Raw genomic sequence first — 20,311 nt, forward strand, 5'->3', positions numbered from 1 at the left:
GAGGGGTCATTTTACTGCTGTAGAAAAGAAAATAGAAATACCAAGGATTTGTATAGTTCTTCTATATAAAACCTTTGAAAACTTGTACTCATCATATTTTAAACAACTCTTTCTAAAAGAGGGGTCCACTTACATGACTTATTTTTAATAATATTAAACTGTTAAAGTAAATGTGTTAATTTAACATGGTGAAAAGTCCAGGAATATGACAAAATTCTTGGACATGTTTTGACCATTTAATACCAGATAGATATATAGTTCTTTGAGAAAATATGAGCCCTTTTGTACAAACAAATATATTATTACTTATATTGATCCCTCATAAAACATGTAAAAGGGATATTTATAACATTAAGGGGTTGCCCCAAAACTGATTATGACTTGGATGGAGAATTGTCTCATTGTCAGTCACATATATACATAGACTAGATTTAATTATTTCATGGTGAACAGGGAAAAAATACTTCAGAAATTAAAGAAATGTCAAAGTACAAGTGATAAATCAAGTTTTAATATTGTCAAAACCTACTATTTTATGTTTACAAAAAAAAATTATAATCGCTCGCCTTTACTTTTCAAGCTTCGCCTCAAAAATTTGCAAATTAAATATTTTTTTATTAAAATTTTCAAATCGCTTGCTCGCTCGCCCCAAATTTTGGAGTCCAAAAATCCGTAGAACAAGAAATTAAATTGGTGTGGCCTTACCAAAATTTCTCCTATTAGTTCAATAGATTGAAAAAAATGACATTAACAAAAATGTATGCTTCTTTTGGAGGCAGATTGTGAGCTTAAATGAACAGTGACCCCATATTTTTATTTTATATTTCTATTAGGTATAAGATAAAGTTTAATCAGAGAAAAAAATAGCAAAATCCTATATTAGAAAAAAAAGTTGATTTAGACCCGCGAGCCCCCTTAAAAAAGAAAGTAATCTGATTATGAAATTTGCATAATAATTTCTTGACACTTCAACTCTTGCAATTTTATAAAAATGATTTTTTTTTTTTATTATAAGAACCATCTATTTAAAATTTTGAAGCAGTCGACTTTATAGGTTTGAAAACCTGTAAAGAGTCAGCTCATATTATATATCATATATCAATATAAAGGTGATATACTTTTGGTAGTATATGGCACTGCAAGAGAACAAAAACTTTATAGTAGAATCAACAAATAAAATAACATTTTAGAATATATCCAACCTGTAACCATTCATCTGGGATATCACATGGTAATTCACAATCACTTATGGATAGATTTCCTTCTGATGTTTCTAGTGAGCCTATAAATGTGATATATCCTTGTGCAACTGTAAAGAAAGGAAGAAAAAAAAACAATAGCATTAATAATTGATCAATTTTATCATCAATGTACAATTTTCAGGTAAACATATTTTGTTGAGTTTGTTTTTTTCTTAATTCATAGGGGTTCTTATGCCACAGACCACTTAAGTTCCTCTATTAGTTCTTTATAACCTGACATAATCACTCTTTCCATATCAAATTCAGTTAAAATAAAACAATAAACAAAAAAAGTTTTGTTGCATTAACCAAACATGCCAAATTTTACCTGCTTTTTTTGTCAAAACCTGGTGGTTGTCAGACTTCAGATTGATGCTCTTTGCAGATTTTCCGGCTGTCATTGCTTTTTATAATGTATCATTTACTTCGGCATTGTTCAATTTTTTTTATTTTTTTTTTATTTTGCCAATTTGTTTGAAGACAGATTTTAGGGGTAGAGGGGGGAAGCAGGGTTGTCTGATTTAGATGAACCAAGTTAAATTCTTTCCAAAAGTTAACCTAATGGTTAAGTAATTGTAACCTCTGACAAATCATGATACAGATACTTTCATGAATCATGATAAGAGAGGAACAAAAGAATACCAGAGGGACAGTCAAACTCATAATCAAATCGAAAATAAACTGACAACACCATGGCTATTAAAAAATGAAAAAGACAAACATAGTACACATGTCACAATATAGAAAACTAAAGAATAAGCAACACGAACCCCACCAAAAACAAGGGGCAGTGATCTTAGGTAGCACTCCACAGTTAGGCCACACCAATTTAATTTCTTGTTCTACGGATTTTTGGACTCCAAAATTTGGGGCGAGCGAGCGATTTGAAAATTTTAATAAAAAAATATTTAATTTGCAAATTTTTGAGGCGAAGCTTGAAAAGTAAAGGCGAGCGATTATAATTTTTTTTTGTAAACATAAAATAATAGGTTTTGACAATATTAAAACTTGATTTATCACTTGTAATTTGACATTTCTTTAATTTCTGAAGTATTTTTCCCTGTTCACCAAGAAATAATTAAATCTTGTCTAATGTGTGACTGACAATGAGACAATTCTCCATCCACGTCATAATCATTTAGGGGGCAACCCCTTAGTGTTATAAATATCCCTTTTAAATGTTTTATGAGGTATCAATATAAGTTGTAATATATTTGTTTGTACAAAAGGGCTCATATTTTCTCATAGAACTATATATCTATCTGGTATTAAATGGTCAAAACATGTCCAAGAATTTTGTAATATTCCTGGACTTTAACCATGGTAACACATTTACTTTAACAGTTTAATATTATTCAAAATAAGTGGACCTCTCTTTTAGAAAAAATTGTTTAAAATATGATGTAACTCTCCTCTTTTTGAGTACAAAATTTTAAGTGTTCAAAGGTTTTGTATAGAAGAACTATACAAATCCTTGGTATTTCTATTTTCTTTTCTACATCAGTAAAATGACCCCTTGTCTGAGAGAGGGTTGTTCTCAACCTGATAATAACAAACACAGGTCAAAGTACGGCCTTTTACACAGGGCTTTGATACAGACCAAACAGCAAGCTATAAAGGACCCCAAAATTATTAGCGTACACAATTCGAACAGGAAAATCAACAATCTAATTTATATATCCAAACGGGAAAATACCAATGAACAACATGAACAAACGATAACTGCTGAACGACATGCTCCTGAATCAATCAGGACAGGTGCATAAACATGCAGCGGCTATGGATAGTTTTGTTTCGCCAGCATACAATATAATTGCAGTTGAAGGCAAATCCTTCAGAAGTTCTTTGTACTTTATTCTAACAACGAACATGTTTTGATGGGAATATATAAGTAAGGGGGAACTTTTTGTTCTTCCCGGAAATACCCACTGCTATAACTATTTATCGGAGCACTCCAGGTTTCATGCTGAAACAAATATACTCGCAGATATTTACACAGTGTGGTGGGGTGCTTTTATGTTTAAAATCGTTATATATACTGGTTAGACTGTGATTTAAAAACAAATGTTGATATCTTTTAATAATATATACAAAAAAAACGGTGCGGGAAATGGACATGATTACAATTCCGGATGAGGGAAGCGGGAATATAAAAAAAATAAAAATAATCTGTTTTGAAAAAAATAGGTGTGGGCGGGTCCGTCGAACAAGAGATCAAATTGGTGTGGCCTTAGAAAATAAAATTAAAAATGAGCCCCAAAATGTTTTATCATCTCCTATTCCTGGATTTCTAATACATTAACCTAACTGTTTGTGTTGTACATGTGCATATGTATGTAATCAGTATCTTCCATAGATTTGATTTTCAAAAGTTAAAAGGGAGAAAATTAATTCCTTTTATGTGTATCCATGGCAACATTCTGCATTTATTTACCATAAAATATTGCAAAAAGGGGGGTGAACATGTCACATATCCCCCCAAAATTTGGATCAAACTAGAATTTCAATGCCTTTGAGTGGTACCTTTTTAGAAACTGTTTTCATAAATCTTTCTAATGATCAAATAAAAAATGGGTGTCTTTCGCCTCATTTTTTCGTAAAATCAAATCACAAAGTTCGTGCGATAAAAAGTTGGAAAATAACATTACAATAATTGCCGGACCAATGTATGGTATGGACATGCAAATACGGACTGACATACAGAAAACAGCCTATATTACATACATTACATAACCTTGTTGTTCATATAAACCCAATACAAAGGCTATTTTAATACTCAGCTATCTAAAAATGAATTTTATTGCACACTAGCTCTCATATTTTAAAAATCCACAGGGGCCAAAATGCGAAACTACACACCTAACTGTGGAGTGCTACCTTAGGTGCTCCAGAAGAGTAAGCAGATACTGCTCCACATGTGGCACCCGTCGTGTTGCTCAATGAGGGGGGATAGGAGGGGTACTGATCCCGAAATCCCGGGCTTAAAAACACGAAATCCCGAAATCCCGGGCTCAAAAATACGAAATCCCGAGATCCGAAAAAAAGACTTCCCGGATCCCAAAAGGGACAATCCTGAAATCCTGAGCTTAAAAACACCCGATCCCGGAGTCCCGATAAAGGTCCTATCCCCCCTCCTCAATAATTTTATATTAACAAATCTGGTAAATAGTCCAAATTGGTAGGTCACATTCATGAAAGGGAAAGGGATTGTAGTTATGACGTAAGGAACATATCTGAGGGGGAGGACAGGGGGGTACCCTTCTCCCTTCTCCCACCCCTCTTCTCCTTTCTCCTACCCCCGTTCTCCTTTCTCCCATTAGAATAAAACATCTCCTTTTAAGATATTTATTTTTTGAAATATTAGAAATTTTTTTAAAAGGAGAGATATTTTATTTTTTCTCCTTTCTCCAACTGTTTCTCCTTTCTCCCAGCCTTCCTCTCCTTTCTCCTACCCCCTTTCTCCTTTCTCCCACCCCCTTTCTCCTTTCTCCTACCTCCTTTCTCCCTGTCTCCCATACCCCTGTCCTCCCCCTCATATCTGGTATCATTTGTGAAACGGTTATTCCATAACGGTCAACCAACTTGTGAAATGACCGTTTGACCACTGATGGTTAAGGGCATATTCCTGTAACTCTCCTATAGCTCTTTTTTTTTAATTCTGTTGATCAGGCTGTATCTCGATTAGTTTATTACAGGAAAGATGGAATGCTAAGAAACATCTTTTATTAATCCAATGAATAAAAAATTTACTTTCATTTCCACATGTATTCATACTGGTTATTGCAAAGCTAAACCGAAAGTAGATCATATAGGTTTCAGTTTAAAATTAATAAATATGCATTTAAAATAATTATATTGTAAACAAGTAAATTTAAATTTTAACCTTCTGTTGAATGGAACTGAATAATCCATTCTTGATCACTAGACTTAAAGCCAGCTGTCCTTGTAGCTAACGTTCCCCGCCAAGACTCGGCGAAATTTAGTTTTATGGCATTGAAATTTGTCTCTGTGTTAAAACCTTTCACCAAAATACACTTTTCACAGATTTTCTGTCGTAAATCAGCATTGCTCATATTAACTCTCTATATAGATTTTCTTTTACTCTGCCACTCCCTTTCAACTTCAACTTCAACTTCAACTTTTTTACTTGTGAAAATCCATTCTTGACTTTTGACTGCGTATTTTACTTTTACTTTCACTTTCGTTTTCAGTGATTTGTAAATTACAACTACAAGCTTTACAAAAAGCTTGTCTGATTTAACAATTTTTTAAATCAATATTCTAAATCTTTATTTAAAGAGGGTAACCTTATTAGTGTTCATGTTCTTACTTGGAATCTCATAAAGTAAGCACAAAATGGTATGAAATAGTACATACAAGTCCCATTCAGGATAGCCTGTTTATTAAAGAGGAAGGTATATGGCACCATCAAACAAGTTTAACCACTCCACATTATGAGTGTGGCTGTCCCAAGTCAGAAGCCTGTAATCTTTTTTTGCCGTATATCATATTTGTTTTTAGTTTATCATCTATACTAACCGGTATATCCATTTGCTTGTCCAGATATATTTTTCCCGCTATCTCGAGGGAGTACGTACCTTTTAGCCAAAAATTTGTATAGTGTCCTAGCTTTTAGCATACTTGTAGTTTTTGAAGGATTTATTAACATGTTGTTCTAATTGCACCAAATATTTTCTTAACATGGATCTTTACTTAGAGTTGGTGGATACCAGCAGACAGTGTAATGTTATTTATCTTACCTCCTATATATACATTGTAAGGAATACGATTGTTAAAAAGCGTCCGCGTGGAGACCGTGTATATTCCATATTAGGTTAGTAGGGAGGTGGGGCTTATTTCAATACACGATTAGTAATGGTGTTCTGTCCCTTTATAAAAAAAAACGGTACTGAGAAAATATCTTAAAGGGTTCAACAGACGAAGAAATTGATGAAGATTGAAATAAATTAAAAAACACATTTAGGCTAACAAGTTGTTAATGTTGGCAACTGTTTTTGTATGATCAATGAAATGCTAACGAAATTGAAATCTTGACCATCTGAGCCATGTTCGATCTCACACTATATGGAATTTACATTGACCCCATATATACCGTATTGGGTCACTAGCACACTATACATGTAACTACAGGGGCGGATCCAGCCATTTTAAAAAGGGAGGGGGGGTCCCAACCCAGAGTAAAGGGGGGGTTCCAGCTATATGCTCCCATTCAAATGCATTGATCGGTCAAACAAAAGGGAGGTTCCAACCCCCGGACCCCCCCTCTGGATGAGATATCTTACAAAGGTATATAAGATATTTTATGTAAAAACAAAGTTAAACTTGCCACCTTACCCAGATATACTATTCTGTCTTAGAGCCGAACAATCTCTCCTATCATTATCAAATGTCATGCGGTACTTAACAGAGAAGCAACAAATACCAATATTTGGTTTTACCCGGTCGCATGTTGAGTGCTTCTAACCTCACACTCCGCATGGTCAGCGCGATCAACTCCCTCGACGCATCCGCAGTAGTACTGAGACTGTCAAAGCTGTGCAGCAATACCAAAATATCACACACACACAAAACACTTAGTCTAACTACGATATTTCTTACAAACTGTGTGAGGTGAACAGCTTGTGGTTTTGTTGCTTTATCTATCGCCCAACTCCATCGGATGAATAACAAAAGACGACAAAGGTTTCTGTAAAAATTCGTTGATCACAGTTGTAGTTGTAGACGTTACGCATGATTGCGTCTCAAATTTTTACGTTTTACGGCGATTAATGAGTATTGGGTCCACTGGACTGATTGATTACGCGGTATCGACGCAATAACGTGCGTAACGTCACAGCTATTAGACCAAAAATTACAAAAGAAAACCCAAACAATTAACAAACATTTTTATGAAAAGTAAAAATGACACTTAGTTACTTACTTACTTACTGCCCGGTATGCCATCGGCATGTAGGGCAGCAACAAAGGTTCTCCATTTCTGTCTGTCTTTGGCCATCTTTTCCACTGTTCCCCATGTATTATTTATGGTCTTCAGTTCTCCTTTTACAGTACGTCTCCATGTGTTCTTTAGTCTACCTCGCTTATGCCTTCCTTCTGGAGTCCAATGTAGAGCTGTTCTAGTGATGGAATTTCTATCTCTTCTGATGACATGCCCAATCCATTTCCAACGCCTTCTCATTAATATTGTACCCATGCTATCTTGATGACACTGTCTTAAAAGGTCTTCATTATATATTTTATTTGGCCAGAAAATACGTAGGATTCTTCTTAAGCTTTTGGTATGGAAAATTGACAGTTTGTTTAGATCTAATTCTGTCATCCTCCAGCATTCAGATCTGTATAGCAGGGTAGATAAAACACAACTCCTGTACAGTTTAAGTTTGGTCTTCTTACTGTACTGTGATGATTTCCATACATTGTTTAATGATCTGAACATATTTCTGGCTTTGTTTAATCTGTTCATAATGTCATTTCCTGCACCTCCATCATTTCTTATTGTACTTCCTAGGTATGTAAATGTTTCTGTGATAAAATGACACACTCGCGTATAGTATTGAAAGCAACTTCAAAGTACCTGTTGATATAGCAATTCTAAGTGCACACGCTGTTCAAACTGTCCCGCCTGTTTTACTTATCAATGAGTCTGTAATATGAAGATTTTACAAGTATCACATACAATTTACTTTATTAATGTTCTATGACAATGAGGTCGTGGTTAGATGAACAAGGCAAGACAGACATTTACATCTTACAATCATTCAAACATAGTTGACCTGTTGCTTATAGTATCTGATAGACTGATAATATTACTAAAATGTACCATTGGTGATTAACATTAGGTCAATGTCAGATAGTATATGCCAGACAAATATACAAACAACTTACATTTAATGCATTCGCCAAATATAGCTGACATATTACTTTAAGAATTTGGGAAACACAAAAACTTAACTTTGATCAATGAACCATAAAAATGAGGTCAAGGTCATATGATACTGATTAGAATGACTTATATACCTTACAATTATTTATATACTAAAATTGTTGACCAATTACTTATAGTACTTGAAAAACAGACGAATTATGAAAATGAGGTCAAGGTCATATGATACCTGCCAGACAATCATGTACACCTTACAATCAATCCATACACCGAATATAGTGTACCTTTTGCTTATAGTACTTGAAGAACAGACCAGAACACAAAACTTAATATTGACCAATGAACCATGAAAATCATGAGGTCAATGCCAAATGATAACTGCCAGACTGACATGTACTCATTACAGTCTTTTCATACACCACAGATCTGTGAAATGAGGTCGCGGTCAGGTGGGTCCTGTACACAAGATATGAAGCATCCTGGTATTCTACCTTCTGAAATATAAAGCTTTATACAGATAGTTTACACCGCCGTCGCCGCCGCTACACGATAGTTATACTAGTACCTATGTCTCGCATAATACGACTTTCGTCGCAGGCGATACAAAAATCTTGTTTTCTATCAATTTTATAATTAGTGACTGAACTTCGGAGGAGATTCTTACGCATATTACAGCAGCGTCACCAACTATCAGATACACCATGATCGCGCGTAAAATGACAATTAGAATTAAAAAAAATTGTGCAAAATTTTGACAGGGAAGACAGTTTAGTCTTGTTTCAAACAAAATTGTCGAATCTCCTTATTTGTGATTTACCCGATTTGTAGAATAAGATTTGACCAATTTATAATATAGTTTACTGTATCTTTGTTATAAAATTAATGTTATTGACAATATAATGCTCATTACATTTAGCCTGTTTTTGCATACCGAACCACCTGAGTAACCTCTATGATTTATACACACTCTGCGAGTATTATATCCAACGGGACATCTTCATCAGGAAAGGAAAATAACAATCGGAAGTACATTCGTCCCGTTATCATGGTTATACATGTACAAATGTTTTGGGATGAAGATACTGTTATTTAGAAGATAAAAGATGGATCATAACATTAGAGAAACAATTCTGAAATGAGAGGGACACAAGCATTTAATTTTATATTTATAAAACAAATGTTTTAAATTTTTCTATGCATTTAGTTATTTCACAGCTTATAAAACACTTTCAAGAAATTTCATCACATGGAAAGAATAAGAACTAGATTTGCCATTGCAAGCAATAGCGGATGGCACCCTTCCCACATTGCCTCTAAACTGCAGCCATTTTGAAAAGTTAAACAGTTAATGCACACAAAGACATAAGAATGTATTTCTCTGTAAATTTTCACCAAATTTGGACCATTTTTCAGTTTTTCACATGTTTGCAGTTTCCATGGCAACGGCGGCCATTTTGAAAATTCTGAAGTTCAAAGTCTTATCTCCAATTGTCAGTTACCATCTATTTCGAGTTTCATTTAGTTTAGACCATTTTGAAATTTTTGAATATTTTTGCTGTTTTCATGGTAACGGTGTCCATTTCGAAAATTCCAACAACAGTTGCAACATTGACTTATGCCATGTTACATATTCATGATGTTTCTTTGCGTTTGGTCTGATATTCCTTAAGAAAATGCTGCTTTGATGTTTTTTCCCATAGGGTCAATGTTAAACTTTTCTGCAGTTTCCATGGCAATGACAGCCATTTTGCAGAAGCTAAGTACTGTTGGTACCTCAGGGTATCACTGCCAACATTACCATAAAGTTTCATCCATCTAGGTCTTATAATGAAAGATTTAGAATTTGCATTTTTTTCACATTTTATCAGTTTCCATGGCAACGGCAGCCATCTTGATGATGCCATACCCCGATTGCACAATTTCATATCGTGGTCTACATTATGGTATATATATAGTTCCATCAATATTGTTCAAGCCAATTCCGAGAAATAGCATGGACAAAAAAGTGTGGAAGAATAAATATAAGAAAAAAGAAACGAACAATAACAATATGTCACCCCAACTCCGTTGAGGGTGCCATAATAAGAATTTTATTAGTTTAAAATCTAAACAATAAGATTTTTACTAAATAAACAGACCAATTAAAAACCAATTAAAAACAAACAAACAGACAGGCAAGCATATTAATGACAAAACGATAGACATTAATTATCATAAGCCAAATGATATGGCTGGGTATTGATTGTTCTATGTATGTTTTAATATTGTTGTATGATATGTACATGTCAATCAATATGTGACACAATAATAAAATAGATTATTAGGTCTTTCCACTTTTCTGTGGAAAGCCTATTGTATTTGTTCTGATTATTATTATTATTATTATTATTTTTTTTTTTTTTTTCTTCCGCCAAATTTTGTTCTTGCGATAAATGTTTGTTTCGCAATATGTCGCTTAGATTTTTTTCATATTGTATCGTATAGGTTATGCGCTTTTAAATTTCACCCTGCTAAGCCGAACCATTTTCTTTGTAAGAGTTATCTCCCTATTCACTGTTTGTCATGTGTGTGCATCTCCTTCGTAACAAAATAAGAAAGCGACAAAATTCTTTTTACAAATTGTTCGTTACATCCTCAGGAATTTTTGGCTAATTTGGATCGAAGCAATTCGATGAAATTTTATAGGAGTTATGTACCTTTACGGAATAAATTTGTCGGTATGTTTTTTTAACTAATAAACCGTTAACCGTATAACCCTGGAATGTTTTTATTTGAGTCCCCTGGGTCCTAACTTAGAAAATTAGGTCAAGGTCAAAGGTCAAGGTCATATTTTAGATTTTCATATGTCTTTGATTTCCCTATAATTCTTGAATGGTTATAGATACAGAAAATTTAAGCAGTGAAAAATGTTCAGTACTTCAAGGGGCAACTTTGTTACATTATGACTGTATTGGTTTTACCATTATGTAAGGGACATAACCCCCATTGATGGTTTATAAAAAGCCATTATTAGGCAAAACACTTAAACAAAAGGTCCTTGACCCATATGGTCTTTTGCAATGACATTGTGAAGCAATGACCTTGACAAAGGTCACAAGATCAAAGGTCAAGGTCATGTACATATGTGATTTGGGGCACGACTTGAAGAATTTTATGTGTGTTTGCCAACCAACCAACCAACCAACCAACCAATCATGATCAATCAATAATGATCAATCAACAAATCATGATCATGATCAATCAACCAATCATGATCATGATTAATCAATCAATCAATCATGTTTCCGTCTCATGTGTTTAATATAGGGTTCAAGATCTCCTTTGTTTCTTTTTCGCTGTTTCAATTGACCCTTTCCAACGTGTTTAACCAACCAACCAACTAACCAATCAATCAATCAATCAATCAATCAATCAATCAATCAATCAATCAATCAATCAATCAATCATTCATGATCAATCAATCATGTTTCCGTCTCGTCTCGTGTGTTTAATATAGGGTCCAAGATCTTCTTTGTTTCTTTTTCGCTGTTTCAATTGGCCCTATCCAACGTGTTTAACCAACCAACCAACCAACCAACCAACCAACCAATCAATCAATCAATCAATCAATCAATCAATCAATCAATCAATCAATCAATCATGATCAATCAATCAAGTTTCCGTCTCGTCTCGTGTGTTTAATATAGGGTCCAAGATCTTCTTTGTTTCTTTTTCGCTGTTTCAATTGGCCCTATCCAACGTGTTTAACCAACCAACCAACCAACCAACCAACCAACCAACCAACCAACCAACCAACCAACCAATCAATCAATCATGTTTCCGTCTCGTGTGTTTAATATAGGGTCCAAGATCTTTTTTGTTTCTTTTTCGCTGTTTGAATTGGCCCTATCCAACGTGTTTTACCAACCAACCAACTAATCAATAAATCAATCAATCAATCATGATCATGATCAATCAATCATGATCATGATCAATCAATCATGTTTCATGATCAATCAATCATGTTTCATGAAAAATTGAAATTTAATATTGTTCTTGCGTCACTTCTGAAAAAAAAATCCACATGTACTCTGAAACTACAAATACAATCGACCTCAAAATTTGCAGTCAGCAGGGCATACATGTACTAAAAGTTTGTAAAAAAATTTGGTGCAGATATCTCTCAAAGCTTTTCCTAGAGAAAAAAAATTGCAATGCCGTAAAAATTGCTTGCTAGGTCCGTAAATTTCAGTAAAAGCCTACAATAAAATGTCCGCTCCGAGATTGAAATACTAATCTGTGTTACAAACAGGTGCTGAAAAATGTACATTATCAGAAAATAATCAATAAATGTGTTTTAAAGTTACACCGGATCAAATAAATCCAAATCATGCACTGTTTGTGACCCGTCATCAAAATGTCAATTTCCTACAATGACAAAAGAAATTACATTGTGTGCATTCCGTCTCTATACATGTTGTCTGTTCAAAGTCCCCACCTAAAAAGGAATAAAAAGACTATCTTTTCGTTATTATAAACCCGTGTCACGTGATGTGGCGCGCGCGCTGTACCTAAAATAAAAGAAAAACTTTCCAAACTAAACATGAAACTTCTCCGGTAACAATAATATAGACCCCATACAGAAACAAACAAACAAACAAACAAACAAACAAACAAATACCCCCCCCCCCCCCCACCCCCAACTCAATTAATTTTAAAGGGGGAAAGACCCCCTACAATTGCTTTTTTAAAGCAATTGATTTATATTGTAAAAAACCTTTTTAACCATTCTGTTCCGTTAATAAAAAAAAAAAAAAAATCTCCCCGAGACCCCCTTTTGCCCCCCCCCCCCCCCTTTTTTTTTAACCCTCCACTTACAACTGAATGTAGGTTGTGTGCTATCTATCCTATCAACGTAAAACGAACGACAACTCCAGTTTTTTCCATATTATTAGGTCTTTCCACTTTTCTGTGGAAAGCCTATTGTATTTGTTCTGATTATTATTATTATTATTATTATTTTTTTTTTTTTTTTCTTCCGCCAAATTTTGTTCTTGCGATAAATGTTTGTTTCGCAATATGTCGCTTAGATTTTTTTCATATTGTATCGTATAGGTTATGCGCTTTTAAATTTCACCCTGCTAAGCCGAACCATTTTCTTTGTAAGAGTTATCTCCCTATTCACTGTTTGTCATGTGTGTGCATCTCCTTCGTAACAAAATAAGAAAGCGACAAAATTCTTTTTACAAATTGTTCGTTACATCCTCAGGAATTTTTGGCTAATTTGGATCGAAGCAATTCGATGAAATTTTATAGGAGTTATGTACCTTTACGGAATAAATTTGTCGGTATGTTTTTTTAACTAATAAACCGTTAACCGTATAACCCTGGAATGTTTTTATTTGAGTCCCCTGGGTCCTAACTTAGAAAATTAGGTCAAGGTCAAAGGTCAAGGTCATATTTTAGATTTTCATATGTCTTTGATTTCCCTATAATTCTTGAATGGTTATAGATACAGAAAATTTAAGCAGTGAAAAATGTTCAGTACTTCAAGGGGCAACTTTGTTACATTATGACTGTATTGGTTTTACCATTATGTAAGGGACATAACCCCCATTGATGGTTTATAAAAAGCCATTATTAGGCAAAACACTTAAACAAAAGGTCCTTGACCCATATGGTCTTTTGCAATGACATTGTGAAGCAATGACCTTGACAAAGGTCACAAGATCAAAGGTCAAGGTCATGTACATATGTGATTTGGGGCACGACTTGAAGAATTTTATGTGTGTTTGCCAACCAACCAACCAACCAACCAACCAATCATGATCAATCAATAATGATCAATCAACAAATCATGATCATGATCAATCAACCAATCATGATCATGATTAATCAATCAATCAATCATGTTTCCGTCTCATGTGTTTAATATAGGGTTCAAGATCTCCTTTGTTTCTTTTTCGCTGTTTCAATTGACCCTTTCCAACGTGTTTAACCAACCAACCAACTAACCAATCAATCAATCAATCAATCAATCAATCAATCAATCAATCAATCAATCAATCAATCAATCATTCATGATCAATCAATCATGTTTCCGTCTCGTCTCGTGTGTTTAATATAGGGTCCAAGATCTTCTTTGTTTCTTTTTCGCTGTTTCAATTGGCCCTATCCAACGTGTTTAACCAACCAACCAACCAACCAACCAACCAACCAATCAATCAATCAATCAATCAATCAATCAATCAATCAATCAATCAATCAATCATGATCAATCAATCAAGTTTCCGTCTCGTCTCGTGTGTTTAATATAGGGTCCAAGATCTTCTTTGTTTCTTTTTCGCTGTTTCAATTGGCCCTATCCAACGTGTTTAACCAACCAACCAACCAACCAACCAACCAACCAACCAACCAACCAACCAACCAACCAATCAATCAATCATGTTTCCGTCTCGTGTGTTTAATATAGGGTCCAAGATCTTTTTTGTTTCTTTTTCGCTGTTTGAATTGGCCCTATCCAACGTGTTTTACCAACCAACCAACTAATCAATAAATCAATCAATCAATCATGATCATGATCAATCAATCATGATCATGATCAATCAATCATGTTTCATGATCAATCAATCATGTTTCATGAAAAATTGAAATTTAATATTGTTCTTGCGTCACTTCTGAAAAAAAAATCCACATGTACTCTGAAACTACAAATACAATCGACCTCAAAATTTGCAGTCAGCAGGGCATACATGTACTAAAAGTTTGTAAAAAAATTTGGTGCAGATATCTCTCAAAGCTTTTCCTAGAGAAAAAAAATTGCAATGCCGTAAAAATTGCTTGCTAGGTCCGTAAATTTCAGTAAAAGCCTACAATAAAATGTCCGCTCCGAGATTGAAATACTAATCTGTGTTACAAACAGGTGCTGAAAAATGTACATTATCAGAAAATAATCAATAAATGTGTTTTAAAGTTACACCGGATCAAATAAATCCAAATCATGCACTGTTTGTGACCCGTCATCAAAATGTCAATTTCCTACAATGACAAAAGAAATTACATTGTGTGCATTCCGTCTCTATACATGTTGTCTGTTCAAAGTCCCCACCTAAAAAGGAATAAAAAGACTATCTTTTCGTTATTATAAACCCGTGTCACGTGATGTGGCGCGCGCGCTGTACCTAAAATAAAAGAAAAACTTTCCAAACTAAACATGAAACTTCTCCGGTAACAATAATATAGACCCCATACAGAAACAAACAAACAAACAAACAAACAAACAAACAAATACCCCCCCCCCCCCCCCCACCCCCAACTCAATTAATTTTAAAGGGGGAAAGACCCCCTACAATTGCTTTTTTAAAGCAATTGATTTATATTGTAAAAAACCTTTTTAACCATTCTGTTCCGTTAATAAAAAAAAAAAAAAAATCTCCCCGAGACCCCCTTTTGCCCCCCCCCCCCCCCCTTTTTTTTTAACCCTCCACTTACAACTGAATGTAGGTTGTGTGCTATCTATCCTATCAACGTAAAACGAACGACAACTCCAGTTTTTTCCATATTATTAGGTCTTTCCACTTTTCTGTGGAAAGCCTATTGTATTTGTTCTGATTATTATTATTATTATTATTATTTTTTTTTTTTTTTTCTTCCGCCAAATTTTGTTCTTGCGATAAATGTTTGTTTCGCAATATGTCGCTTAGATTTTTTTCATATTGTATCGTATAGGTTATGCGCTTTTAAATTTCACCCTGCTAAGCCGAACCATTTTCTTTGTAAGAGTTATCTCCCTATTCACTGTTTGTCATGTGTGTGCATCTCCTTCGTAACAAAATAAGAAAGCGACAAAATTCTTTTTACAAATTGTTCGTTACATCCTCAGGAATTTTTGGCTAATTTGGATCGAAGCAATTCGATGAAATTTTATAGGAGTTATGTACCTTTACGGAATAAATTTGTCGGTATGTTTTTTTAACTAATAAACCGTTAACCGTATAACCCTGGAATGTTTTTATTTGAGTCCCCTGGGTCCTAACTTAGAAAATTAGGTCAAGGTCAAAGGTCAAGGTCATATTTTAGATTTTCATATGTCTTTGATTTCCCTATAATTCTTGAATGGTTATAGATACAGAAAATTTAAGCAGTGAAAAATGTTCAGTACTTCAAGGGGCAACTTTGTTACATTATGACTGTATTGGTTTTACCATTATGTAAGGGACATAACCCCCATTGATGGTTTATAAAAAGCCATTATTAGGCAAAACACTTAAACAAAAGGTCCTTGACCCATATGGTCTTTTGCAATGACATTGTGAAGCAATGACCTTGACAAAGGTCACAAGATCAAAGGTCAAGGTCATGTACATATGTGATTTGGGGCACGACTTGAAGAATTTTATGTGTGTTTGCCAACCAACCAACCAACCAACCAACCAATCATGATCAATCAATAATGATCAATCAACAAATCATGATCATGATCAATCAACCAATCATGATCATGATTAATCAATCAATCAATCATGTTTCCGTCTCATGTGTTTAATATAGGGTTCAAGATCTCCTTTGTTTCTTTTTCGCTGTTTCAATTGACCCTTTCCAACGTGTTTAACCAACCAACCAACTAACCAATCAATCAATCAATCAATCAATCAATCAATCAATCAATCAATCAATCAATCAATCAATCATTCATGATCAATCAATCATGTTTCCGTCTCGTCTCGTGTGTTTAATATAGGGTCCAAGATCTTCTTTGTTTCTTTTTCGCTGTTTCAATTGGCCCTATCCAACGTGTTTAACCAACCAACCAACCAACCAACCAACCAACCAATCAATCAATCAATCAATCAATCAATCAATCAATCAATCAATCAATCAATCATGATCAATCAATCAAGTTTCCGTCTCGTCTCGTGTGTTTAATATAGGGTCCAAGATCTTCTTTGTTTCTTTTTCGCTGTTTCAATTGGCCCTATCCAACGTGTTTAACCAACCAACCAACCAACCAACCAACCAACCAACCAACCAACCAACCAACCAACCAATCAATCAATCATGTTTCCGTCTCGTGTGTTTAATATAGGGTCCAAGATCTTTTTTGTTTCTTTTTCGCTGTTTGAATTGGCCCTATCCAACGTGTTTTACCAACCAACCAACTAATCAATAAATCAATCAATCAATCATGATCATGATCAATCAATCATGATCATGATCAATCAATCATGTTTCATGATCAATCAATCATGTTTCATGAAAAATTGAAATTTAATATTGTTCTTGCGTCACTTCTGAAAAAAAAATCCACATGTACTCTGAAACTACAAATACAATCGACCTCAAAATTTGCAGTCAGCAGGGCATACATGTACTAAAAGTTTGTAAAAAAATTTGGTGCAGATATCTCTCAAAGCTTTTCCTAGAGAAAAAAAATTGCAATGCCGTAAAAATTGCTTGCTAGGTCCGTAAATTTCAGTAAAAGCCTACAATAAAATGTCCGCTCCGAGATTGAAATACTAATCTGTGTTACAAACAGGTGCTGAAAAATGTACATTATCAGAAAATAATCAATAAATGTGTTTTAAAGTTACACCGGATCAAATAAATCCAAATCATGCACTGTTTGTGACCCGTCATCAAAATGTCAATTTCCTACAATGACAAAAGAAATTACATTGTGTGCATTCCGTCTCTATACATGTTGTCTGTTCAAAGTCCCCACCTAAAAAGGAATAAAAAGACTATCTTTTCGTTATTATAAACCCGTGTCACGTGATGTGGCGCGCGCGCTGTACCTAAAATAAAAGAAAAACTTTCCAAACTAAACATGAAACTTCTCCGGTAACAATAATATAGACCCCATACAGAAACAAACAAACAAACAAACAAACAAACAAACAAATACCCCCCCCCCCCCCCCCACCCCCAACTCAATTAATTTTAAAGGGGGAAAGACCCCCTACAATTGCTTTTTTAAAGCAATTGATTTATATTGTAAAAAACCTTTTTAACCATTCTGTTCCGTTAATAAAAAAAAAAAAAAAATCTCCCCGAGACCCCCTTTTGCCCCCCCCCCCCCCCCCTTTTTTTTTAACCCTCCACTTACAACTGAATGTAGGTTGTGTGCTATCTATCCTATCAACGTAAAACGAACGACAACTCCAGTTTTTTCCATATTATTAGGTCTTTCCACTTTTCTGTGGAAAGCCTATTGTATTTGTTCTGATTATTATTATTATTATTATTATTTTTTTTTTTTTTTTCTTCCGCCAAATTTTGTTCTTGCGATAAATGTTTGTTTCGCAATATGTCGCTTAGATTTTTTTCATATTGTATCGTATAGGTTATGCGCTTTTAAATTTCACCCTGCTAAGCCGAACCATTTTCTTTGTAAGAGTTATCTCCCTATTCACTGTTTGTCATGTGTGTGCATCTCCTTCGTAACAAAATAAGAAAGCGACAAAATTCTTTTTACAAATTGTTCGTTACATCCTCAGGAATTTTTGGCTAATTTGGATCGAAGCAATTCGATGAAATTTTATAGGAGTTATGTACCTTTACGGAATAAATTTGTCGGTATGTTTTTTTAACTAATAAACCGTTAACCGTATAACCCTGGAATGTTTTTATTTGAGTCCCCTGGGTCCTAACTTAGAAAATTAGGTCAAGGTCAAAGGTCAAGGTCATATTTTAGATTTTCATATGTCTTTGATTTCCCTATAATTCTTGAATGGTTATAGATACAGAAAATTTAAGCAGTGAAAAATGTTCAGTACTTCAAGGGGCAACTTTGTTACATTATGACTGTATTGGTTTTACCATTATGTAAGGGACATAACCCCCATTGATGGTTTATAAAAAGCCATTATTAGGCAAAACACTTAAACAAAAGGTCCTTGACCCATATGGTCTTTTGCAATGACATTGTGAAGCAATGACCTTGACAAAGGTCACAAGATCAAAGGTCAAGGTCATGTACATATGTGATTTGGGGCACGACTTGAAGAATTTTATGTGTGTTTGCCAACCAACCAACCAACCAACCAACCAATCATGATCAATCAATAATGATCAATCAACAAATCATGATCATGATCAATCAACCAATCATGATCATGATTAATCAATCAATCAATCATGTTTCCGTCTCATGTGTTTAATATAGGGTTCAAGATCTCCTTTGTTTCTTTTTCGCTGTTTCAATTGACCCTTTCCAACGTGTTTAACCAACCAACCAACTAACCAATCAATCAATCAATCAATCAATCAATCAATCAATCAATCAATCAATCAATCAATCAATCATTCATGATCAATCAATCATGTTTCCGTCTCGTCTCGTGTGTTTAATATAGGGTCCAAGATCTTCTTTGTTTCTTTTTCGCTGTTTCAATTGGCCCTATCCAACGTGTTTAACCAACCAACCAACCAACCAACCAACCAACCAATCAATCAATCAATCAATCAATCAATCAATCAATCAATCAATCAATCAATCATGATCAATCAATCAAGTTTCCGTCTCGTCTCGTGTGTTTAATATAGGGTCCAAGATCTTCTTTGTTTCTTTTTCGCTGTTTCAATTGGCCCTATCCAACGTGTTTAACCAACCAACCAACCAACCAACCAACCAACCAACCAACCAACCAACCAACCAACCAATCAATCAATCATGTTTCCGTCTCGTGTGTTTAATATAGGGTCCAAGATCTTTTTTGTTTCTTTTTCGCTGTTTGAATTGGCCCTATCCAACGTGTTTTACCAACCAACCAACTAATCAATAAATCAATCAATCAATCATGATCATGATCAATCAATCATGATCATGATCAATCAATCATGTTTCATGATCAATCAATCATGTTTCATGAAAAATTGAAATTTAATATTGTTCTTGCGTCACTTCTGAAAAAAAAATCCACATGTACTCTGAAACTACAAATACAATCGACCTCAAAATTTGCAGTCAGCAGGGCATACATGTACTAAAAGTTTGTAAAAAAATTTGGTGCAGATATCTCTCAAAGCTTTTCCTAGAGAAAAAAAATTGCAATGCCGTAAAAATTGCTTGCTAGGTCCGTAAATTTCAGTAAAAGCCTACAATAAAATGTCCGCTCCGAGATTGAAATACTAATCTGTGTTACAAACAGGTGCTGAAAAATGTACATTATCAGAAAATAATCAATAA

General features: G+C 34.3%; 1 protein-coding gene across 1 annotated transcript in view; it reads right to left on the minus strand.

The window, feature by feature from the left end:
• LOC139493469 (protein mono-ADP-ribosyltransferase PARP14-like) overlaps nt 1-5,450 on the minus strand; it is a gene marked incomplete in the record, with an annotated part of 63,604 nt that extends 58,154 nt beyond the window's left edge. The window contains 2 exon segments of the mRNA XM_071281876.1: nt 1,203-1,309; nt 5,125-5,450. Of these exon segments, the coding sequence (XP_071137977.1) occupies nt 1,203-1,309; nt 5,125-5,314 (297 nt within the window).
• Between the last annotated feature and the right edge of the window lie 14,861 nt (nt 5,451-20,311).

The sequence above is a fragment of the Mytilus edulis genome, chromosome 10, assembly GCF_963676685.1.
Source record: "Mytilus edulis chromosome 10, xbMytEdul2.2, whole genome shotgun sequence".
Classification (NCBI taxonomy): domain Eukaryota; kingdom Metazoa; phylum Mollusca; class Bivalvia; order Mytilida; family Mytilidae; genus Mytilus; species Mytilus edulis.